General features: G+C 41.9%; 1 protein-coding gene across 14 annotated transcripts in view; it reads left to right on the forward strand.

Moving 5' to 3' along the window:
• NRG1 (neuregulin 1) overlaps positions 1–25,180 on the forward strand; it is a 500,813-nt gene that overhangs the window by 246,329 nt on the left and 229,304 nt on the right. For 3 of the 14 annotated variants that reach the window (XM_080986792.1, XM_080986793.1, XM_080986794.1), the window contains one exon: positions 4,957–5,018. The exons of the other annotated variants lie outside the window; for them this stretch is intronic. In XM_080986792.1, coding sequence (XP_080842918.1) covers positions 4,985–5,018 — 34 coding nt within the window. In that variant the 5' untranslated portion in view covers positions 4,957–4,984. The remainder of the gene's footprint in view (positions 1–4,956; positions 5,019–25,180) is intronic. 14 annotated transcript variants of the gene reach the window in all.

Below are 25,180 nucleotides of genomic sequence, written 5' to 3' on the forward strand. Positions count from 1 at the left end.
CAGTCTTTTGTTTTGCTCCTCCTATTCTCCCCCACCCTTCTTGCTTCCTGAAACAAGCAAGAAGCCATGTGGATATGGCTCCCAGCTGCGATAAAAGCCAAGTGAACTAAATTACTCCAAAAGGGAGATTTTACAGCCTGCATCTTTGCTATCCCAAATATTGTGTGGACCTTTTTGTAAGGAAACCAAGCACTTTTCTTTCAAGTCATTTGGAAACTTACTCATTTTCAGTTTACTGCTAACAGAAAGAGACCTGTTTGCTGGAAACTCTGTAAACAAAACATTCACTTATTTGCAAAGCTAAATGTCTGCAATTTAGTCTCAGTATTTTTTATGGGGAATGTTGACTTAAAGGTGTATGAGGGTAGATATAAATTGAACCAAGTTTAAGTGTGCTTGTAGCAATCACCATTGTGCTAACTCTGCTTCAAGAGAGTAAGAATCTCTCTTCCAAACCTCTCTCTACAACACTCTACAACTAGTCTGTGATATCTGTGTATTGAGCCTGCTCCAATTCATTCTGGCCAGCTACAGAGTTCTGCACATACGAAGAAACTCCATGATACACAATGGAAAAGAATATATTCTGGGTAAATTGGAGTCCACTGCCTGCTATCCCCTCCTACGTGCACAAGGTTAGGGCATTTTTCTTGCAGAAGGAGTAGCAGAGAGTGATGGCAGTGAGTTGCAGGCCTCAATTTGAGACTTGCTTCTTTGTGTGTGTTCACCTCAAACTGGGGGCTCAAAAGTTGCAAGCACCTCCTCAAGTAATTTTCCCATCACTAAAACTTACATTGCTCTGCCAGAGCCTGTACTCCTTTTTTATTCCCCCCCCCCCTCATTTGGGCAATATTTTTATTCTTTAAAGGCAGCCCTTTTGTCTTTTATAACTGACTTGATTCTGCTTGCTTACCATGCTGGCGTCCTCTTGATCCTGTTCATGCTTTTCCTAATCTGTGGTGTACATTCTAGATGGGCATCTATTATTGTGGTTTGAACCTCTAAGCTTCCCAGGGAGATTTGACGCTGTTGACTCTCCCTTTCAACTTCCTTTTAATTAATCCTTTTCTCCCGCTCCACCTTCCTTTAAAAAAAAAGTTACTTCTTTTGAAATTAAATATGGCTCTTCATTGGCTTCCTGGGCAGTCTTTCGCTTCGAAATATGCTGAATTTGATAGCACCAGTTCAACAATATCTGCATCTCTTGTCAGGTTCTGGGACTAAGTCCAGAGTCACTTCCCCTCTAGTTGGTTCGGTGGCCAAGCTTTCAAAGGCGCACGCCTTTGAGGGTAGTTTATGTCACCCACTAATGCAATACTTTCTCCTTTGGCTTGCCTCCCTGATCTTTTTTTCCCATTTGCAACTTGCTCCCAGTGAGAGCCATTGCGGTGTAGTGGTTAAGAGCGGTGGACTTGTAATCTGGTGAACCGGGTTCGCTTCCCCGCTCCTCCACATGCAGCTGCTGGGTGACCTTGGGCCAGTCACACTTCTTTGAAGTCTCTCAGCCCCACTCACCTCACAGAGTGTTTGTTGTGGGGGAGGAAGGGAAAGGAGAATGTTAGCCGCTTGGAGACTCCTTAGGGTAGTGATAAAGCAGGATATCAAATCCAAACTCCTCCTCCTCCTTCTTCTCCTCCTCCTCCTCCTCCTCAACATCAGGAGAATAGTTCTCTTTTTCAGACCAGTTCTCTTTTTCAGAACATCACAGTTCTGCTGAAGAATTTGTTCTTCTCAATTTATCTGGTTTATTGGACTGTATGCACGCCTTTGACATTTGAAACTCCCTCCAATACACCCTTCCCCATCCTTCTACAGACTTTATATCTACATATAATCATATCCCACTTATTCTGTCCATTCCATCATATTTCTAACATACCCATTACATCTTTGTCTCTTGTTCTGCAGCACAAAATACTCACTTTACGCCCAGCTTGCCATAGAGGCTCCTAAGATTAGCATACAAACACTTATACATTGCATTGCCCCCTTAATGTCCTTTGTATGTGTATTTTCCCCTGATGACCCTTTGGTCTCTTTATATGAAAAACAGCTGGTGCAAACATATTCTGAGTATTCCGAGAACAGTACAAGGACTAAGGAGGGAGGATCTATAGACCTGTATGCATCTCTAACAGATGCACAGAGTGGTCTCTGAGGATTTCCCCATACTCTCTGGATTATCTCTCTTCTGACCTCCTGCATTGACTTCCATTACTTCATTTCCCTAAACAGACTTGTTTCTAATATTTTTACATATTCTTGAAGCAGAAATGATTTATAGGACATATAACAAGAGCTGTTCCATAGCAAATATCCACAATGGGTCCATTCTGCCCGTATAGTGGGTAAAAAAAAATAAACTCCAGTATCATTTATTAGTGCAGTGCACTATTTGAAGAATTTGCAAACACCAGCTTTTTATTGCTTTTGTTCTTCAATTCATTCATTATTCTGCAATTTGGGAAGTTATTAAATTCAACTAATAATAATTTAGAAAGAGTAAAATAAATCCAAATCAATAAATCCATGTAAAAAGACACTATGAAATGAATTGTGCTTGCTTTATGTGTATGCACATGTGTGCAATTTTACATGGCTACTCAACTACCCTTTGGCTAAAAGAATTTGCTTCCAAGAATAAAACAATGCCTGAAATCATAAAGCACTGTCTGTAACTTATGCCTAGAATTAGGTGACTTATTCAGATTTTATGGCTGAGTTGTCAAATCTTTGTCTTTAAAAGTGACCTGATTCCACATTTTGTATTAACTTTTCCAGTAGTGCTTCCCCCATAATGAAACACGCCAACTAGATCACAGTTATGTGAAGATTTTATTCCCTGTTTTCTAGTTTGTGGGACAAATACATATCTTTGAAAAGAAGAGTCATGTTTCTGGTAACAAACTCCATTTTGCTAGCTGCCTTTTCTTAAAGCACCAGTTTCTGACTGTATATTTTGTGACAATATTGTTGTTATTATTATTTAATTTACAGTGAAGAATTGCCATTCCTTTAGGACTGCCAAGAACAACTTGGAAACATGAACTGTAAGGTCTCAAATGCCCAAAGGCAGATAAAACACTCCAGCTGCTTGAGATCCCTTTGCTCTAAACAAAATAGGTCCCTACACTCTACGCATGTGCCTTGTTTTCCCCACCTGCCATTATCCTATTGCAGCATTTATCCCTTCCGCCACCCCTGTTTTTTGCCCCTTCTTCTACCTTCTGGCTTTTCTGTTCCTGTGTTGTCTTGATCTCTCCTATCTCCTACCTCCTCCTTGACCAAGAGCAGGTGTGGCATGGTGGATTGAGTGTTCCACTCAGGCTGGGGAGATGTTGGTCCAAATCTCTGCTCAGCCATGAAACTCGCTGTGAAGACATGGGCCACTTGCTGTCTCTCAGCCCAACCAACTCACAGCATCACTGTGTTTCACAGTTTCATAAATGTGGTGGGTGCCCTGTATTATCTGGAGAAAAGCTGGAGAAAAACATGATAGATAGATGATAGATGATGGATGATAGCTAGATGATTGATTGATTGATTGATTGATTGATAGATAGATAGATGATAGATGATAGATAGATAGATAGATAGATAGATAGATAGATAGATAGATGATAGACAGATGATAGACAGTTGATGGATAGATGATAGATAGATAGATGATAGATAGATAAACCTCCTACTTCTTCCTCTTAATATCTGGCCAGTTGAGCAGATTTGTTTAAAGCCAAACAAAACACAAGAACAAAACAAATGGCCCTATACTGTGTCACATCCCTGATGTCTCTGAAGCCACAATTACCTGCTCTGAGTGACAGCAGTATGTCAAGGCCATCCCATGTACCTGGCTGGGGACTGACACACGATCTTTCTGCATGTGCTCCAGTGCTGAAATTACAAGTGGAGCAGAGGGGGCCTGGCCCCCATACCTTTTGCGATGGCGTCAAATTATTGTTCGTGCAAGGCCATAAATCAGCTAGAATCAGGAGAAGTCGGGGATGAGTATTAATTGTAGAATGCTTTCTTTAAAAAAAACCAAATGCAGCTGTGAAGGGTGCAATTTAGAGTGAAAAACCAATATGGGGAAGGGATTTTAACCTTTACCGCTCCAGGACTTTCCTCCTAAAAACAAGCAAACAAACCCATGAAGCTCCTCTGCAGAGGAGAAATGTGTGTTTTATTCTGGTGGGGCAGGGGAGCAGGTTGAGAAGAGGCAAGTTTTCTTTAGGAAAACTATCAAAGGGCTAAGAATCCCTTCTACAACTGGATTGGGCCAGAGTGGCAGGAAGGATAAAGTCCCAGAAGGGTAAATTTCATGCTACTGAGCATCATGTGTAATTTGGTCCTCAGGCAAAGAGGAAATATGAGAAAATCTGGTGAATTGTTGTTGTTGTTGTTTTTTTTGGGGGGGGGCGATTGAATATTTGAGCATTCAATAAAGGAATGAGCAGAGAATTCCATGCACCCACATGCTCTCACTGAATTATCCGAAAACTCCCTCCAGAGTTCAACTTGTCAGATACAGTTTTGTCATGTTCTGGTAGAAAATATTTAATTTTAGCCCAGTCTTGGTGCTATGCTTCCTGGGGTGAACATAATAGGAATTAATATCTTTCAGCTTCTGAACATGAGAAGAATGGTTCAGTGTTCCTTCTCATCACTGTATAGAATTTTATGTTCTGGAAGAAGTCACCTTTCGCCTGATCATGTGTATTTATCAGTTGAAGGTCCAGGACGGAGAAATAGAGTGTACTGTATTCAAGTAGTTCATTAACAGAGTTGTGCAAAACTACACAGAGAAATGTACCGGACTTTAATTATAACAAAACAAATGAAATTGTTGTGATTATGAAACATTTTTCATTCTTTACTATGGTGCAATGCTGCCTGAGCACACATTTACCAAGCGTCTCATGTGGGGCTAACACACTTTTCACCTTCCTTTTCAAGGCATATTGGAACATTGATAAGAAGCAAAATGCACAGTGAAGACAGAAGGAAACACGATTCAAGTAGGTAGCCCTGTTGGTCTGCCTTAGTCAAAATAAATTAAAACAATTCTTTAAAAAGATAGTTAAAAAGACTCTTCTTAAAAACTTAAGAACTGCCTTAAAAGAATCAAGTCTTCAAAAAAAGGTATATGATCTAAGAAAGTCTTTAAAAGAATCCTTCTAAAAGAATTTAAAAATTATAAAGTAGCATCTTAGAGACCAACTGAGTTGTTTTAGGTATAAGCTTTCGTGTTCATGCACACTTCTTCAGATACACTGAAACAGAAGTCATCAGACCCTTATAGAAAGAAACACGGTTATTAATAAACTAATAATATTTAGGACTTCCTGTTCCTCTTAGAAATTTGGCTGAAAAGGCATACATTTTTCAACTTTCTAAAAAATTGTTTCTCTCTCTCATTATCTCACCATTGCTCTTTTTCTTTGGCTGTATTATAACTATTGAATTCATGACCTGTTAGAAATTCAGGCTTCTCTTGCTCATCCTCCATTGTTGTTTTTTTAAGAGGCAACTTTGAAAAAAAAATGTTTTAGATTATTCTTTCCCTCTATAATACTTGTTTGCAGATTAATTTACACACTTTTTTTCCTTTCAATGTTGACAGTTCTCTTTCTTGAATAATTTTACTGCTTTCATTTCTTTTAAAACTTCCCTTAAACATACAACTATTATTTTTTTTGCTGCTGTGTACAGTGTGTAATTACTTAGGTGCTTAATAATAATTATCATCATCATTATTACCTTCAAACATTGCTGCAGCCAAGTGATTGGGGCAAAGAACGTCATTCCTAGTGAGAAGCTGCAACAGCTGCTCCTACAAGGAAAGGAAGGAACTGAAACACAGCTTTATTCTTGTGGTCGCTTTCTGGGCATCTGCACATCCTTGAAATAAATGCCCTATCCCCATGGATTAGGAGCAGATGGAGCATGATCTGGCTGCATTGAGGCATTCTGTCCTGCTCTGAAATAATTGGGGTCTAAGGCACAGTTTAACTCACCTCTGTTGGGGGCATTTCCAGCCTATGACAGCGCAGAACAAAATCGTTGGCGTTGTGCCAGTTTAGTACATACTGGAAAACCACATCTCATTGCTCACCGATGAACAGACTAAACAATGGTGAGTGATGGAATGGAGGTGATATCCACAACTAGAAAAGACAATATAGCATTTGGGTATGGTGCGACAAAGCTTGAATCTTCAAAAAAATCAAGATGGGTGCCAGAGAGTAGATGGAAGAACGGGTTACAAACTCCCTTCTACCTGCCGATTCCTCCCTCAGCTAGAACAGAAGTAAGCTTGGCAGAGGACTGTGTTTATGTAGGTGTGTTGAGAGGTGTAGGAATGGCCTTGGAGAAGGTGGGCATTGCCAGAGGAAAATCAGCGGCTACAGAATGGGTTAAGCCTTCCCTTCCACTGGCCACTTCCCCCTTGCAAATTATTGGGTGTGGGAACAGTTTCTGCATTGGTGGCTTCAGGTCTCAGCCAACAGTGAAATCCCATTAATCTTTATGGAGTAAATCATTTATTATTGTATATGTTTTTGAAATGTCCACAGATAAAGGAGACATTTTTATATACTGGACAAAAAAACCCTAAGGACTAAAACCTAAAATTTATCGTCCCCTTTGTTATACTACGCCTTTAAAATGAACAGTGAAATCTCATGGCTCATCAATAATTTTCAAGACTCTCAGTGGTTTTTTGTTTTTGTTTTTAAAGGAACTGCTCTTGGTGTTATTTTGATTACAAAATAAGTTTATGTTTTTGTTTTTTTAATCTTCCTACGTACATATGAATGAATTCCTGCAGTAGGTGGAAGAATTCAGAAGCAGACTCTGAAACTGCAAATTATTGTGCACTTGTAATCTCTTGTTTGAACCTGACAGTTTTAAAGTTACCCGTCAGTACTTCCTTTATAAATGTTCATAAAAGTGCTCTTTTTATTAGGTTATGAAATGCGTTTTGAACATTGGTTTTAACAGTGAATTACTATTTCAAACTGTGTCACAGTGACACAGTTACGGTGTCATTTGGCTGCTGTTTGCTTGTGAATATATCCATGATGCCCCAATCTGCTATGTCAGAGAGATGAAACACATACCAGCTGTTAGAAGAGAATCCTTTGAGATCAGATGTGAATCTGTTGCATAGAGCGTTCCATGGGCACATACCCAGATCAAATTCAGGAAGGCAAAGAAAAATGTTGTTTTTTATATAATAATAATAAAAAAATTCTTCATCAGGTCCTACCAGTAGGCAGAGTGAAGCAACTGCTTAACATAACAGACACTAGGCTGTTCCTCCTGATCGCCTTAGCCATTCTCCTCTTCAGAAGAACAGAGCTGTATATGCAACATGTCCTGTCCTGAACCCCCTAAACCAAAGCTGCTTCACAGGATGCGGTTGAGGATGGTATCCCATTGCTGAAGTAAGAGTCAGCTGCCTCTCAGTTATCTTCAGTACATGGATGGAGAGTGGGCACTGTCCTGTCCTTTGCCTCAGCAAACATGCCTTGGGCTGGCCCTGCAGGACGTTATTACAGACCATCAATCATTTATACACAGATCATGGGAACTGACCATTTGGTGAATTTGGTCCCATTATTTGGGATGGTTCAGAGTCCCTATGGAAGCCATGAATTTTGTTTTTCAATACACCAGGACTATGACTCTACAGAGGCTTCCAAGAATTAGTCAGTAGCTTTCCCCTGCTCAGTCACTATTCCACATTCCAAGACAGCGTTTTCCCTAGGAATTAACATGGAAGTGTTTTTGAATCTTCAGAGGCGTGAGACCCTTTGCCTTTGGTGAATATGGACTCGGACTGTTCAGCAGCAGCATCACCATCACGACCAGTTAATTAGCTTTAATTTAAATTTTAATTACCATAACAACTACATTTACATTTTTGTTTTGCACACAGTTCTGTTAATGAATGTGGTTTCTGCTCATGCATCCAGTCATTCTGGTGATTCATATAGTTCATTCATACAATCCAACAAAACTGCTCTCTTTTTATGCAGAGTGCCCATTCTTCATTGTTCCTAGCCACCAGAGTCCCCCATTCAGAGCTCTTTAGGTGTGCCAGAGTCTGAGTCCTGCACCAGTGCCTTATCATTAGAGTTTTTCACTTCCTACGTGGGGTTTATAGGCTTGTGGTGGAGTGCTGTGATTGGGTGCTAAGCTACACTATATCCTATGCTTTGTTGTGATCAAATGGGCAGGGTGGTCATACTGACAGGAGCAGCTATTTTCTAATTTCCCCCCTCCCATTGCAACCAATGGAAATGAGATTCCTTGCACCAGGTCCCCTATCAAAATAAGCATAAATGTGATATGGGGAAGCACAGAATATGAGTATGGTTTATGAGTTCTCCTCTCCTGTACTGTCTTCATCATGCCCATGACTCAACCCTTCTCTGGCTGTTCTGCCTGTCAAGATATGCCAGTGGAACAGCTACACCAGCAGAACATCTTCCACCAGCATATCGGTGGAGTTCAGCATACTTGTCATGGCTTGGGTATTCTGCTAGTGTAATGAGGCTTCTGAAAAATCCCATAGCGTCTCAGAGGGAATTACTTGAATATAGGATTGCCCTGTCAGTCTTGGCTAATTTGTGAACACATTAGGCACCTTCAATACTGTTTGCGTTCTTGAAAAACTAATGAGGACAAATTAGTTTTTAATTCCTAGTAAATATGCATTTAATAGTCCATTAGCACTACGTGAGTGTGCAATAAATGTTAGTATCCTTGAAAAGTAGTACTTAATAGCTGGCTTAAGCACAGGCTTCAAACCATACAAGCCATATTTTCCCATCAGGTAAGCAGAAGAAGAAGAAGAAGAGTTTGGATTTGATATCCCGCTTTATCACTACCCTAAGGAGTCTCAAAGCAGCTAACAGTCTCCTTTCCCTTCCTCCCCCACAACAAACACTCTGTGAGGTGAGTGGGGCTGAGAGACGTCAAAGAAGTGTGACTAGCCCAAGGTCACCCAGCAGCTGCATGTGGAGGAGTGGAGATGCGAACCCGGTTCCCCAGATTACAAGTCTACCACTCTTAACCACTACACCACACTGGCTCTCTCACACAGGTACAAATCAAATGGGAAGGTATGCAGATACATTCACTTCATTCATTCTCCATGACAAGGAATGTTCACGTCCAGGTGACCACAGAGGCAAGCTTTTTGAGGTTCTTTTGTTTTCAGTCAGGCTATGTAAGGGTAAGAAGGTTTCCCTAGGGAACTGAACTGGGTAGGCAACTGCTAGCAGAAGCCAGATGAAGCTGCCTTTAACTGAGTCAGGTCATTGGTCCATCTGGTTTGGCATTACTCCATTTGACTGAGATTGCACCGGACAGTATTTTCATGCTGTGTTGCCTGAAATCTTTTTTAACTGGAGATTGAATTTGGGATTAAGCTCTTGTGCTGTACCACCGAGCTATGGACTTTCTAAGAACTACCATTTGCTGGTCCCAGAGACTAAGTGGCAGCTGCTGGCCATAAATTTGGTGAGGTCCACATTCCATTAATCACCTCTGATTGGCTGATGTTGCTATATTGGGTAGCCAAGCAGCTATTATCAACGAAGTCCTCTGCAAGCTACAGCGAGTGGCTGGAGAAAGCTCTAGGTCAGAAAACTACTGAGATCCTGGCAGCAAGAAGTAAAAGGAGAGGTCTTCTTTCTTTTCTTTTTTTTAAGGGAATGGTGCGGTGGTAGTTATGAATCAGTGGCTCTTTATGAGAAACCTCTAACCTCACCTATGAAAGATTTATTTGCAGATTGTTAAAGAGATGTGCAAGACTTCAGTTTTATTAGGGCAAATTGTTTATTTTGGTCAACCACCAGACAGTTAGGCGGCACTATTTTTGCATATGTAAGTAAAATGTTTTGAAAAAGGGTTTTGACTTTGTTCTTATATAAACATCATATATATTCAGAGGCTGTCACCATTTGAGAGATTCTGAGACACAAATGCCATGGAGTGCCTTCCTTTTACTCCGCATTTTCAAAAACCTTTTTCAATAGTTCTGGAATATCTCCTCCCCTTCTATCTCACATTCAAAATTGGGTTGTAAATAAAGTGTTGAACATTTGATGCCAGATACACACTTGTTTCATACACTTCCATATCACTTTATGGTTGATATAGACAGCTATGAAATAGTCCTTGAAACTTTGCCTTTAACAGCAGCATAACATCCAGACGTCATCAAATGTTCATATTTATTAACCCCATTCTGTGATCAGCATCACCTGAAATCAAGGTGAAAGCATGGCTGCGGAGCCCTCATGGACAACCTTCTAGTGGCTTCATGCTAGTGCTGGGTTTAACCTGATATAAAAATGGGCATGGCCAGAAGCTAAAGTGGGAAGAGCAATGGTTTGAAGGCTACCTTTATGAAATGAGCTATATTCCAGTCATGCAATAGCAGAGGTTTCTATACACGTGTGTATACCCACTCATCCTCTAGCCTCCATTCAGGCAAGCAATAAGCATTACCACAGTTCAAGACCCTTTCCAGGTAGGGTAAAGCACTCTAGGCACGGAGCTGGGTTGATGAGGGGTGCAGAGTGGGGAGGAGGCAGGGTCAGGAGAAAGTCCTGAAGGTCAGCTAAAGGTCTGAAGCGTCCCATTTGGGCTCATGGTGTGAAGATACAGGGGTCCAAGTTAAAGGCTCAAGAGCAGGCCAGGCTATTTTTTTTCTTGTCAACTGACAACTTAGGAAGGTGGGCCTGAGACCCTACAATATTCATAGGCATTGTACCTCTGAATGCTGGAACGAAGAACATGAGATGATGATCGCCTCCATGTCATCCTTGAGCTTCCAGATGCAGATTACCAGCTGCCATTGGAGATGATAGTGATACTTCCTTATTTATTTCCTGTTCTTCTACTAAATGTACACAGCATACCATATGATTAAGATAACAGCCATGTGATCTAAGCCTTGATAAAGCAGAAATACAACTAACAAAATTTATACAAGCTAGAACGACCAACTTGTAATATAGCCAACTTTAAACAGACAAAAGCCAAATAGCAGGAAGGGTGAAACTGGCAACAGCCAAACTAAATGATGGACACCCAAAAACAGGTTTTGAGATGCTAGTTTCCCTCGTGACTAGAGAATACTTTAACAGCTGATGTGTGTGAGGTTACTGGCATTTTGGATGCAAAGAACATAATCAGTGGTTGCTTCAGGAAATGTAAATTCCTGTCCCATGACACTGGAAAAGGGGACAGGGCTAATGGTCTTAAGGTACAAGAGGATAGATTTCTGTTGAAGGTTAGGAGAAACATTTAGTAGTTAGTGCAGTTCTACAATGAAATAAATTACCTGGGAAGCGGCTTTCCCTCACCAGAATTATTGAAACAAAGGCCGATCATCCATCTTTTGAGAATGCTCTAAACTTGGTCCGCAAGGCCCTCTCCAACTCTGTGATATCTATCACATCATGCCATACATTATGAGTCATTATATGCGACAGTGGGGAGAGTATGAAGAGACTGGGAGCTGTTGCTTTCTGTCATAGCTTAAGTGTGCAGTAACATCTGGTTCCTCCACCCTGTATTTCTGCCTGTGTACATCAACCGTGTGTCAATGCACATCTAATGTAAGCCCAATTCATGTCCAGCCCCCAACCCAAGAATTGTGCTCATGCATGCAATACCATGCACAAGTGAGTCGCACCTCCTCTGAGCTGAAACTCTAAAGCCATTCAGCAGCAAAATCAGAACTTTGGATTTCCTTGCAAGCACTCCAAAGACCCATAAACATGGTATTTTTTAATAGATGTGGGAGGTGAAATGGGTTATAGGAAAAAATAAAGCCATGTTGCGCCAGTCCAAAATGAATGGTTAGGAGCAGTAGAAATATAATTATTACAGTTACCTTTCACAATGTAGATGGTGCAGAGTTGCTTAATTATACCCTGCGAGAGTTTCCTTCAAATGATTGCTTTAAATGTCATCTTTAGCTGAGGAATGTTTTCTTTAACACCATCCTGACATAATACTACTCGTTTTGTGTTCTTGCCTCAATGTCCCTAAACACCACTCCTCTCCCCCTCCCCGCCTCGCTTTTATAAAAGTCCAGATTTCCCACATTGTTTTTCCACAAATAAGTGTAAGTGTAATTTTTCTCATGAGCCCATTACATATTTGCCAAAACTATTTTTATGTTGCTCTTGGGTGGTTATTTTGCCTGTAAGTTACATGTGGACTAAGAAAGCAATTGTTCTTAAACTGTAGTATTTTCAACGGTGCCTGGGCCTGGAAGAGTAATTATAGAGAACGAAACTGTAACTTTCTCAAATGTACGCAGCAGTAATAGAAACTCTTAAGGGCAGCCCTTTATACTTCTGGTGTTCTAAATCCTGGCCACATAATACGGCAACTCCTGAGCAATGTTGAAATTCAATAGTTAGAAACAAGCAAGGATGCCTTCTGAGCCCTTTGTTTTATATTTGCTTTTCATTTCTTGCACTTGAGCACCCAAGAGGCCCAAGTGCATGACATCTCGAGATTGTAGATACCTTTCCCACAGTGCTGTGGGGAATTCTCTGGTGCAAGCCTTGTTGAAATGAATGTTTGAAACACAAGTGCAGCCTGCAGTGACAAAGTGTTTTGAGAAGTTGGCCTCTGGCTGAGTTCTCCAGACTCTCGTGTATACATTCCTTAAGACCCAAAGCCTAAATTTAGGCTGCAGACCTGTACACTCTTACTTGAGTGTAAGGCCCAGCCAATGCATAAGGAGTTGTTTCTGAATGAATGCACATAGGGCCAGGCAGTTATATAGACTCTCAGCTTGTGACATATCCTGAACAATTGTCACTAGCCCTTAAATAGTGTCTTATGTCATAGCATTCCTTATTTCCAACTTCTGCCATGAAAAAGCTTGTTCTCCATTAAAGATGTGCAAATCCTCCAGTGATTGCTCTTGAATAGAGGTCTTTCACTTCCCTCTAATAATGGCTAAAGCTGCAATCCGAAGCCTTCTTAACTGGGAGTAAACCCCACTGAATTCAGTGAGACTTGCTTCTAAGCAGACATGGCTGCGATTGCTATTCAAGTCAGCATCCCTGCCTAAAAATAAGATACCACCACACCCCTTGGAGCATCTCAGAAAATTCTAAATAGTTAAGGTGTATATGCATCTCCTGAATGGACTCCTGAAGCACAACCAGAAAGTGGCTGCAACGCGTCCCTCACATAATTATTTTTTGTCGTGATAAATCTTTCATAGGAGATCTGATTCTGTGTTAGGGTTTTGCATGTAATAGAGAAGCCATCTCACCAGGATAGTGTGTTATCAGAGCTTTTTAAAATTTATGTTTAATGCTTCATTTGCACCTTTCCACTGGTACATCCATTCACAGCAGACGTTTAATAATTTCTTTTTTTTTTCAGAAGCTTAGCCATGTAGCTTCAAGCTCCCGGACCCTTGTTCCTTCATAATCTTGTTTCAGGGTTAAAGGTAAAGGTAAAGGGACCCCTGACCATTAGCTCCAGTCGTGACCGACTCTGGGGTTGTAGCGCTCATCTCGCTCTATTGGCCAAGGGAGCCGGCGTACAGCTACCGGGTCATGTGGCCAGCATGACTAAGCCGCTTCTGGCGAACCAGAGCAGTGCACGGAAACGCCGTTTACCTTCCTGCCGGAGCAGTACCTATTTATCTACTTGCACTTTGATGTGCTTTTGAACTGCTAGGTTGGCAGGAGCAGGGACCGAGCAACAGGAGCTCACCCCATCGCAGGGATTCGAACCGCGACCTTCTGATCAGCAAGTCCTAGGCTCTGTGGTTTAACCCACAGCGCCACCCGCGTCCCGTTTCAGGGTTACCCACTGCCATATTTCTTTTGCAGTTGGGAGGGTGGGTGATTTTTATTGAAAGCACAGCGTAGGTGGGAAAGTGTTAAATCCCCCCCCCCCACATTTCATGGTCAAATGCTGATCACCTTCCTTCCCCTCCACTGTTATTTTTAAAAGGAAATAAAATTAGGGGACAAGACAAAGGAATATTTAAATGCAACCCACACATTTAATGAATCACCTGCTTTGACCCTGGGTTCTTTGGAGCTGTTTCCTACAGATCTGAATAACTGTATATATCGCTATTAGTTCATGAATGTTTCCCTCCACCCCTCAGGATCTATGACAATTAAAATGATAACATAAAATATGTCTGCTACTCTATTGGATAGGAAGTGACTGTTCTTTCCAGAATTACTATCCTTAGGGGATTTCAAATCTGCTACGGTGAGTCAGCCGCTGGTAATAACTAGCATGAATACAAGTTGTTTCACCAGTGACTGACAAGCAACCCATCTTGGCCTGTTCTGGCGCAATCCTCTTGCACACTAGAATTTGAGTATAATTGTTTACATTATGAGCAATTATACGACTCATGTGCAACAGCATGTTTAGATGTCCACAAATATCCAGCAAAAATTTGCCTATTCTCAGTATCTCTTGTTACTCATAAGAGACATTTAAGCAGAGGGTTCCCAGTTTATTAGGTTCATTGAGAACAAGAGTCAGAGGATGCACTAACCCACTTCCTTACATAAAAAGTGGATATAACACTGATTAGAGAAATGTGTTTTTCTTAACTTTGGTTGCTCCCTTATATTAAAAATGCCAGTTTGTTATCTAATTGCACACATTCCAAATCTCAGTGGTATGACAGCTAGGTCTGGCAGATATATGGTTTTCAGCGCTGTGATATATCACCAGCTAAACACCAAAATATGCTGATATATCACAGTGTCTGAAATAAGGATGGAGCTATGTACAGGCATGGGATGCGGGTGGTGCTGTGGGTTAAACCACAGAGCCTAGGGCTTGCTGATCAAAAGTTGGCGGGTCGAATCCCTGTGACGGGGTGAGCTCCCGTTGCTCAGTCCCTGCTCCTGCCAACCTAGCAGTTCGAAAGCACAAGTAGATAAATAGGTACCACTCCAGCGGGAAGGTAAACGGCATTTCTGTGTGCTGCTCTGGTTCGCCAGAAGCAGCTTAGTCATGCTGGCCACATGACCAGGAAGCTGTACGCCGGCTCCCTCGGCCAATAAAGCGAGATGAGCGCCGCAACCCCAGAGTCAGTCACGACTGAACCTAATGATCAGGGGTCCCTTTACCTTTTATGTACAGGCATTGGCTGGTTTCACAGTTTTCCCTGCATCATTATTTTTGCATAGCACACACACACACACTCACACACACACATCATGATTCCCAACATATTACCAGGTCAGAAATTATGAAACCGATATCACAATATGGACTTCAAACCAGTTCGGGATTATATATCTATCACCCAGCCCTAACTACAAAATTGGGTTTGGTCACTGTGTGGCACCTCAATTACTGTAAGCCAGGCATAGGCAAACTCGGCCCTCCAGATGTTTTGGGACTACAATTCCCATCATCCCTGACCAGTGGTCCTGTTAGCTAGGGATCATGGGAGTTGTAGTCCCAAAACCTCTGGAGGGCCGAGTTTGCCTATGCCTGCTATAAGCAGATACTAACTGACGTGGCCACACCCAACTTATAGCTGGCTCACTAATATTTCTTTCCTACCTGGATCTTTGCAACTTGTCCACTGATAGGGTCAAGGTAACCTAGCAGGACAAAATTCTACTATATTATACCAGGGCTTTTAGTAACTGTTATAAATGGAACTGGCACTATAACCCCTAAGTCTGGCATGAGGAGCAGTATTCCAGGGTATAGCCTGAAGGCATTATAGTGTACAAAATTTGCTGAAGCTAAGTGAATTTAACAGTGCATTCCTTCGCACATCTGTTCAGAGCTAAGCCCTGTCGAGTTCAGTGGGACTTACTTCTAGGAAAGAGTGTATCGGGGTTGCATACAGGCCGTGCATCTAAAGCACATGACTTCGCCCAAGGAATTCTGGGAATGGTAATTTAAGGGTGCTGGAAATTGTAGCTCTGTGAGGAGTAAACTACAGTACCCAGGATTCTTTGCAGGAAGTCATGGTATGTATGTATGTATGTATGTATGTATGGTATGTATGTACAAAGAGCCTAAGTCTGGTCAGCTCTCGGATACAAGATTAGGAAGAAAGGATGGGATTAGTGAAAAAAGCGCTATATATTTTGCAATCATGACACGCATCAAATCTCAGCTGGGAGTCTGGCTGCATAACACACACACACACACACACACACACACACACACACACTTCCCTTCTGACTTCACCGGAATAGCATTGCCTCTGCACACTCTCATGTAGCTCTGACACTTTTTCTGAAGTTGAGGCACAGAGGTTCTTTAATCCCATCTCTTGCATCAAGAGAGCCTTTGAAAGGAGCAGAATCACCACCACCCTTTGTGTACCCCAGCTGTTTCCCATATACAAAGCAAGAGATACAGACATGGGGATGCCTAGGTAACTTCTGGAGGGCACCAGGGTCTCCAACTCTCTTCCTACCTCTGGGTTGAGGAGCCTGTGACCTTCCAGTTATTGTGGGGCCCCAACTTCTTTCAGTCCCAGCCAACATGAGCAATGGCCAGGGGTATTAGGAGGTGTAGTCCAGAAACAGTTGGAGGCCCCTGTCCTACAGGCAAGCTTTTGCTGTTCATAGCATGAGAGAGGGAGTTAAAAAGTCCTTTGCCTGTGTCTCAGACTCAGCATGAGTGGGAGTGAGTCAGTAGGTGGAGCCAACGTTGCCAGCCCTCCAGCCTTTGTTCAGTCAAAACTATGTCCCCTGTTGAAAACTCATTGCCAGGAGTGAAATGAGTGAATGAGTGTATAAACCAGAAAAGAGGGTGGGGATATATGCCAGATGTCACAGCTCTAGACGCTACACAAGAATTTACAGGTACAATAGGTCTGCACAGCTCAGGGTTGCTAGGATCCGTTGCCAAAAATCCAAGGCCCAGATCCACAAAAATAATGAGATAATTGAGCTGATGAATCAGACAGGTTTAGCTTGCATGCTTTTTCTAGAGAAGTAAAAGTTCAGTTTCTAAGCAATGCAACCATATACCTAGTTCATTTTTTTAAGAGTTAAGAAGTACACACCCATACATTAAAGTTTTTAGTGGATGGCCTTCTTGGCATTGTTATCCCAAGTGGTGGAATTCTCTCCTCAAAGAGGTTTGTCTGGTGCCTACCTTATTTTCGTTTCAGTACCTCAGAACTTTTTGTTTCTGAGGGTATCTTCACCTAGTAAGCTGCTAAGCAAATAAATGAGATTCCCATATCAACATGCAACCAAATAAACGAGTTAAGCAACTAAATGAGATTTTATCCATTTCACCATGCATATATGAAAAGGGAACTGTTATGGTCTTGATAAAACTAACCAATATATGCAGTCAACCACTGAACATGGACACTGAACCACACATGACAGTTGTTGAACTTAAAGGTGGTGTCTATGTGCTAAGAAGTCACAATATGCACACTGGCCTGAAGGAAAACTATTAGTTTATTATGTTACTAATCTTGAAGCAGGGGGAGAAACACCCATGAAATCCTTAATAATTACCATCTGGAAGGCTGCAGGTGTTGGATGCTGGATTTAGTTTTCCAAAGCAGACAGAGACATTTCCTGAACATTGGAATCAGATCTTCAGCTGGTCTGAATCAAACCTGTTTCATTGACTTCAAAGGTGGAATGACTTAAGCTGAAGCTCTGTTGATCTAACCCAGTACAAGAGCTGGCCTGGGATCCACAGTTTCTTTTATGTTATGTGCAGCTCAGAAGGTCAAGCTTATTACAATGGTATTGGATGGGATCCCAATTTTTTCTGAAATGTGCTTCAAAAAAGATAAATGTGCTTCACCTTGCTCCGGGCCCTGAGCTCATACAAGCAATCAACCTGCTTCCTTTTCATAAGGATTACAATGTCAAAAATGGTGATTTATTTTTTTTTAAAAAGATAGCTAAGGTGTCTTTTCCAGAAACATCTGGAACACACCACATTCTAGTTAGGGGAAGTATCAGTCTCTGGGTGTTGATAGCATGTACAAGCTGACATAAGACAAGAGCGAATGGGCCTCCGTTGACTACTTAACATGTTTTAATACATCTGTCTGCACCAATGGCTTTCCATGCATCTTCTAGTTTAGCAGGGACAACGCCCAAATAATATGAGTGGGCACAGCCCTTCTTGATCCTCCTGCCATATTTTGGAGTTGTCCTCTTCTCCTGTCTTGGTTGTTCTTTCCAGGTCTTCTTTCATGGTTTTTCTTTGTGTAACTATAGTACCATGCTGAAAAATATATACAGTAAAAACATCCCCAAACGCTTGATTTTTCTTCTTTCCCTTTTTTGATTTTATACCTTGAATTCTAGTAAGCACCATTTGCATAGCCATGGTGTTTAAATAGTAACATTAAAATAATAATAATACCTTTATTGTCATTGTACAACCTGTGCACAATGAAATTAAATGAGCCTCCTCCCCACCCCCAACACTCTTATTGGATATTTGGTCCAGGTTGAATAATCCTGCTGTGCGGATTTTAATTGCCGGGAGCAGACAGTGGATTAAGTGGTTGAAAAATTAGGACAATATTTTGCTCAAGGTGGTAATAAAAACATGTCTGCTCTTTCTAAATATAGAAAGTCAAAAAGCAATTGAAGGGATTGCATTTAGTAAATCAGGAGGGAAATTACACGCAGGCTCATATATAAGCTTTAGACCGAAAGAGGCCTTGGACAGACTAACACACTTAGTGAAACCTTGCCTTACCTCAGCACAGCACAGCAGTAAACAGCAGAGGAGCAACATTGCTATGAGCACATTCCCCTCTCAAGGATGGCACGTCCATGCCGTCATGGCAAGCTACAGTTATCGAGTCATGCAAACTGCTCCCTGCTTCGCAATCCAAATAATCACATCCCTTCAAATAGTTTCTGTGTAGTGAAGGAGGCTTTTGACAAAAATCTTTACAAGTGGAATTGTAAATGATTTCCTTTCCACTAAAACAATAACTCTAGTGGGCAGTTTGTCGATGAGAAATCAGGAAACAGCCACTTAAGGCTGTAATTTCTTGAGTATTCTGTTCAGTTTGACTTGTCTGGCATGAGTTATTTTCTTGGTTAAATAAATAAGATGTAGATTGGTTTACGTATGATTTGCACTCACTGTGCTGCTAGAGACAGATAAGGGTTCATGTTTTATCTTCACATTAGAAGCATGTTTTATTCCTAGAAATATAATGTACATTAAAGTGTCAAGAGGGTGGCACTCCTAAAAAGCATGTAGGCTTGTTATGAAGTTTCTGAGAGATGGAGGAAGGAGGAGGAGATAAAATTGTTTTGACATGTCAGAACTTGTCACATTTACCCTGTAGTATTTTCCATTGATTTCAAAGGCCGTTGTTTCCAGTTAGCAAGTTTAGGATTGCAGCCTAATTCTCCTGCTGCCAAACAGTGCAATTTACTATGTCCAGAATTTTCTATAAGTAACTATTTAAAAACATTGCATCAGTTTTTCATTGTCAGACTGTTGTGCCACCGTTGCAAATTTGTGACAATATCCCACTTCACGAAGAGGAAAAGTAGTCAGGGATTATTTAATTTATGTACCCATAACACCACTGTGGGAACAGCACAAAGTGTGGAACCAAGCAAAAGAGAAAGCACTAATTAGACACCATTTCTGTTTGGTCCTGGCTTTTAGACAAGCAATTTGAAAATTCATGGGAGCTGCCCCTGATGTGATACAAAATTTTCTCCCAAAAGAATTCTCAAACAGATAAAGTCCCCCAAAAGAAGAGGAGTCTGAATGCTGGTGGGGGAGGGGGAGTCAGAAATGAATTCCCATAGCAAATTCCTGTGTCTTTCTAAGAAAGCCCACCGTACAATATTCGGCTCTAAAATGAAATTGGTTTGTCTACTGACTCCTTTTAGGCGTTAGGATATGACATTCTAATGCGTTTCTCAGCTGTATGTTTGGAAAGTGTGGTCATCTCAGGCCCAATCCTTTCTCATTCCTCAGTTAGCCTAAACAGCAACGTGGCATAAAGTATGTTCACAGTAAAAGACCGACTGTGTCAAAAGCATTTTTCTTACTCAAATGCTGCCTTGGATGGTTGTGAAAGTTTGACCTTTGTGTCCCCTCTGGAATGGAGCAGCTGTTGATTTAGAGCCCCCAAAATATGCACTTTGACACTTGTTCTGCTAATATGAGAACAGCTGAGAACTCACCCAGGAGTCAAAAAGAAGCCCAACCCACTGGGCAGAGTGCAAGCCCCATTGTAATGAATGGGACTGTGCTAGAGTGAAAGTTTGCTCTTTGCATCTTTCATTCATTCCACTGTGTAGCCATGTTTGCATGTTCATAATCTTGAAGGTGCCACAAAACATTTTGCTGCTTTCATTTTAATGCAGCTTTTATATTAAATATATACTTTACCCTTCAGGCATATACTTTCACTCTTAATTGCTAAACTAACAGTTAATAAGAACTATTTAAACAGAGAAGGATAGCACAGGAAAACTGTCTAATGGATTGTGCCACGCAGACACACTAGGCAGCTGCTTAGGACAGCTCAGTTAAAAGGATCTGTTAATGTCCCTTTAGGGACACGGGTGGCCCTGTGGTCTAAACCACAAAGCCTAGGGCTTGCTGATCGGAAGGTCTGCAGTTCGAATCCCTGTGATGGGGTGAGCTCCCATTGTTCGGTCCCAGCTCTTGCCCACCTAGCATTACAAAAGCACATCAAGTGCAAGTAGATAAATAGGTACTGCTCTGGCGGGAAGGTAAATGGCGTTTCCGTGCGTTGCTCTGGTTCACCAGAAGTGGCTTAGTCATGCGGGCCACATGACCTGGAAACTGTCTGCTGACAAACGCCGGCTCCCTTGGCCTATAGAGTGAGATGAGCACACAACCCTAGAGTCGTCCGCGACTGGACCTAACGGTCAGGGGTACCTTTACCTTTACCTTTACCTTTACCTAATGTCCTTTCATTAGACTACTGCAGAATCCTCAATGTTGTCCTTGGAAGTGGCTAAAGAAAACTTGGAGCCAGCCTTGAGGATGTGCCCAGTGCTAGCATTATTTCCCAGGCTGGTAGAATTTGCTGTAATAAATGGCTCTTGATGTTAAAGCATAACCAAAATAAGAAAACTAGCGTCAGATGTGTACTCTTTTATAATTAACTCATCTGAGAATAGTGGCATGTGGCTGATTGCATCATTTTCACGTGGTAAAGCTTTTAATGATAAACTATCAAGACTTGATAAGTTATGCATGGAGCTGGTGTTGGGATGAATGCAGCTTCCTTGCTTAATCTTCACTTTTGTATCTCACTTCTTTTCTCATTTGACCTTTGGATAGGCATCAAATGTGCAGCTTGCATAAGGCCAGTCTCTAAATAAACACTGAAATGTAAAGGCATGAGATACAGACAATGGAGAGGAGATTGACTGGAAAATTTGGAGAATGTTAGTCACCAAGCACTGTGGGATGGTTGTACTTCTTTTATAAATGTGTGCCTTCTTTTCTATAATATTTGAGGCCATTTGAGGGAGGACAAAATTCCTAATTCCCAGTATATAATTGTTGCTATAATGGGAATTATGCTCAAGAAGATGTTTAACTAAGAGAAACAGTGAATAATCAGAACAATTCTCTTTCTTTTAATTGAATTGCCGTGAGAAACAAAATTGGTTATTCCTAACGCTCCTAAAAGGAAATTAAACCACCACCATTTGAAAGATAAATGCAGCTCATTATGGTGATGGATGGAATAAGTATGGTTATTTAATGCTAGAACTCTGCAATAAAGGTTGTCACCTTTTTCTCCTGGACAGAAAGTCTGTGCATTAAACATCTGGATGGCAGGCAGACGTTCAACAGACAAGGCCTTTTTAGCATGGAGATGTTTTAGAAATAACTTGGGAATTATTGAGAAGAGTAATGGGAAACACTCCAAGTATGGGATTCCTACTTCTTGTTAAAAGAAAAGCAGGCTGGGTGATACATGAAGATCCAGGCAGATCCCTATGCTTCTGTTTAGAATCGTAGAATTGTAGAGGACCCCAAGGGCCATCTAGTCCAACCCCCTGCAATGCAGGAATCTTTTGCCCAGTGTGAGGCTCAAACCCACAACCCTGAGATTATGAGTGTCATGCTCTACCAAGTGAGCTATCCCAGGGAATACTTTGCAAGGCCCTACATCTGCCATCTTCACAGTCCAAACAGTCATGCTTCCAGGAAGAGCCTATAGCCCTTATCCTATGGAGAGCCCAAGAAGCAGCCAGCTGATCCAGATATGTACTGCTTTGTGGAGTGTGTGTGTGTGTGTGTATTGGTACCTGAAGCATCCCACCCAATCTGGGCTGTAGTAGAGTTGCTGCAGACTGACAGCTAATGGCTCATGGACTGGCACCATTGAATGGACTACAACTTTGAATAGCATCCAATGCTGTGTGTGTAGAATTCTGTTTGCACACTACAACTTCCATTTCCTCTCTTCTCCTTCTACGGCCCAGCCTCAAAATCTGCTCGGGGGGGGGGGGGCTACAGGGGAAAGGAGGTGAAAGTTCTGTTGTGCAAACAGACATCTGTTGTGCTGGGGGAACAGCAGCGCTGGATACAACCCGAAATGTTTGTAATTTGATTTCTTCTGATTTGAAAAACCTAAGCAGCAGTAATTACTATGGAGAAAATGCTTTATGTGAACAAACTGTATCACGTTAATTCTGTAAATGCAATTCTGAAAGAATTTCATTAAACTAACAGCCAGGTGTGTTTCATTTGCATTTTGTTTTGTTTTGGGTTGTTGTTGTTTGTTTATCAGATGATGGGGGAGGAAAAAACAGACCTTAAAGAATAAGCAATGGGCTTAAGGACTTGCTTTTTTCCCTTAGATAAACATAGGCATGAAATACACCAAATTGGTTCTTTTTTTCATCTTCACCTCCCCCAACGGATGTGCATGTATTTAATGCTCCATTTAGAGTAGGCACTTTATTTGTCCAATATCAGTAGAAAACAATTTAATCTACAAAGGCTCACATGTATGTTCTGCTCGGGGCTTTGCAGTGGCATCTGGTTGACTGAGTGCTGGACTAGACAATCACTTGGCCTGATCCTGCAGGGCTCTTAGGTTCTTAAAGAAACTTATTTCAACTGACATCTAGTCATATGCTGCTGTGCAAGTGGACACTTAAGCATAACTCTTAGGCGTAAGTCCCAACAGGATAACTATGAATGTGTAAGTGTAAATGTCAAAAAATAATAATAATAGTGATTGTTGACAGTTGCGCACATTAGGGGCAGTTAATGGCCCTTGGTTTATGACCATAATTTCATCTTCAATACGCCAGGGGTGAGTAGGGCATGACCCGCATGTCCCTGCTCCAATTGGCCTAGAGTGCAAGGCCAACCCACCTGGATGGTGCTGCGTGGCCAAGGTGGGTGGCACTGGGTTGCCATCCCCTCCCTGGTTGCGCAGGATGATGATGGTTTCCCTGGACCATCTGCGGCCACGCCCTGTGGCAAACATACACACACCCCAAGTCCTAGGTGAGTGAACATTGCCTTTGGTTTCTGACCATAATTTCATCTGCATTTGCACCATTGGCTTGTATCTAATGTAAAGGTAAAGGGACCCCTGACCATTAGGTCCAGTCGTGGGCGACTCTGGGGTTGCGGCGCTCATCTCGCTTTATTGGCCAAGGGAGCCGGCGTACAGCTTCCGGGTCATGTGGCCAGCATGACTAAGCCGCTTCTGGCAAACCAGAGCAGCGCGCGGAAACACCGTTTACCTTCCCGCCGGAGCGGTACCTATTTATCTACTTGCACTTTGACGTGCTTTCAAACTGCTAGGTTGGCAGGAGCAGGGACTGAGCAACGGGAGCTCACCCTGTCGCGGGGATTCAAACCGCCAACCTTCTGATCGGCAAGCCCAAGGCTCTGTGGTTTAACCCACTGCGCCATCCGTGTCCCTATATCTAATGTAGCACCAGGTAACTGTTACACCAGTGTAAGGATTTATGCTTGTCCAGTGGGACACCTCCCCCTTGTGCCCTCTAAGTTCAGAGCAGATCTGTGGGGAGTGCAGGGGTGCACATGGGGAAGAAGACAGAGTAAACTGCACTAGTGGAAATCCTTCCGCTGCTGGGACATAATCTACTTTATCTACTTTGTAGATTCTGACATTTACTTTGGTCAGCCTGGTAAGTCAAAACAAGCCCTGTTGTTCAATTCTTTTTTTTCCCTTAAGATTTACTGGTCATTTTCAAGGCAAACCAAGTGCCATTGATAAAAGTGGTTTAGACCACAGCGCCACCCGCGTCCCTGCCATTAATAAAAAATCACCCCTATTTCTTGCAAAGGAAAAGAAGGCAAATGTTCATAGGGAGACATGCGTTCTTTGGTGCTTTTTTAGAGTGTTCACAGCAGTTTAGATACAGCTTAGTTAGTAGAGCATGAGACTCTTACTCTCAGGGTTGTGGGCAAACCACAATGGGCAAAATATTCCAGCATTGGAGGGGGTTGGACTAGATGACCCTCATTGCACCTTCGAACCCTACAATTCTGTCTTAATGGCCTTTACAACACATCTTTGGAGTGGAACAGCATTATTGTCTCTATATTACAAAAGTTGGGGAAAGGGTCGCAGTAATGGCTTGCCTCGGGGCAACGAGTGAGTCGCCCATCCACATGGCGCACACCCCTCACAGTTTTGCTTCACCGGTTCTCAATTTTATGTTAGTCATGTGTCATGTTTACAGCATGTGCTCTGAAGAGATTGCGGTGGCTCTGTCAGGCTCCTAAATGTGGCATAAAATCAATCCCTCAGTTCTATAGAAGAAACAGACTCAACTCCTGATAAAGATCATCTGTGGCTTCCTGTACTGGGGACGAAAAGTTGAACAAACTTAAAGGTCATCTGTGTTTATATTAAAAAATACTGGGTTGCACCATGTTTTGTAACAAAGTTGGGTCATTATTTATCTACTTATCCTTCTTTTCTTTCTTTTTCTTTGCTTTGCTTTGAGCTGTATGAGTTTGCTTATCGTGATATTTCCAAGTCTGTAAACAGCCGATGAGTAGGAGCTCTACTTCCCTAAATAGAGTGTTAGCTCACTTTTTATTATCAGTACAATAGAGAACTGCCCATCTGTTGCTCTTTCACATCTGGAACCACAGATGCTCCCTCCTTGCA

The sequence above is a fragment of the Podarcis pityusensis genome, assembly GCF_964106645.2.
Source record: "Podarcis pityusensis genome assembly, chromosome: 17".
NCBI classification, from domain to species: Eukaryota; Metazoa; Chordata; class Lepidosauria; order Squamata; family Lacertidae; genus Podarcis; species Podarcis pityusensis.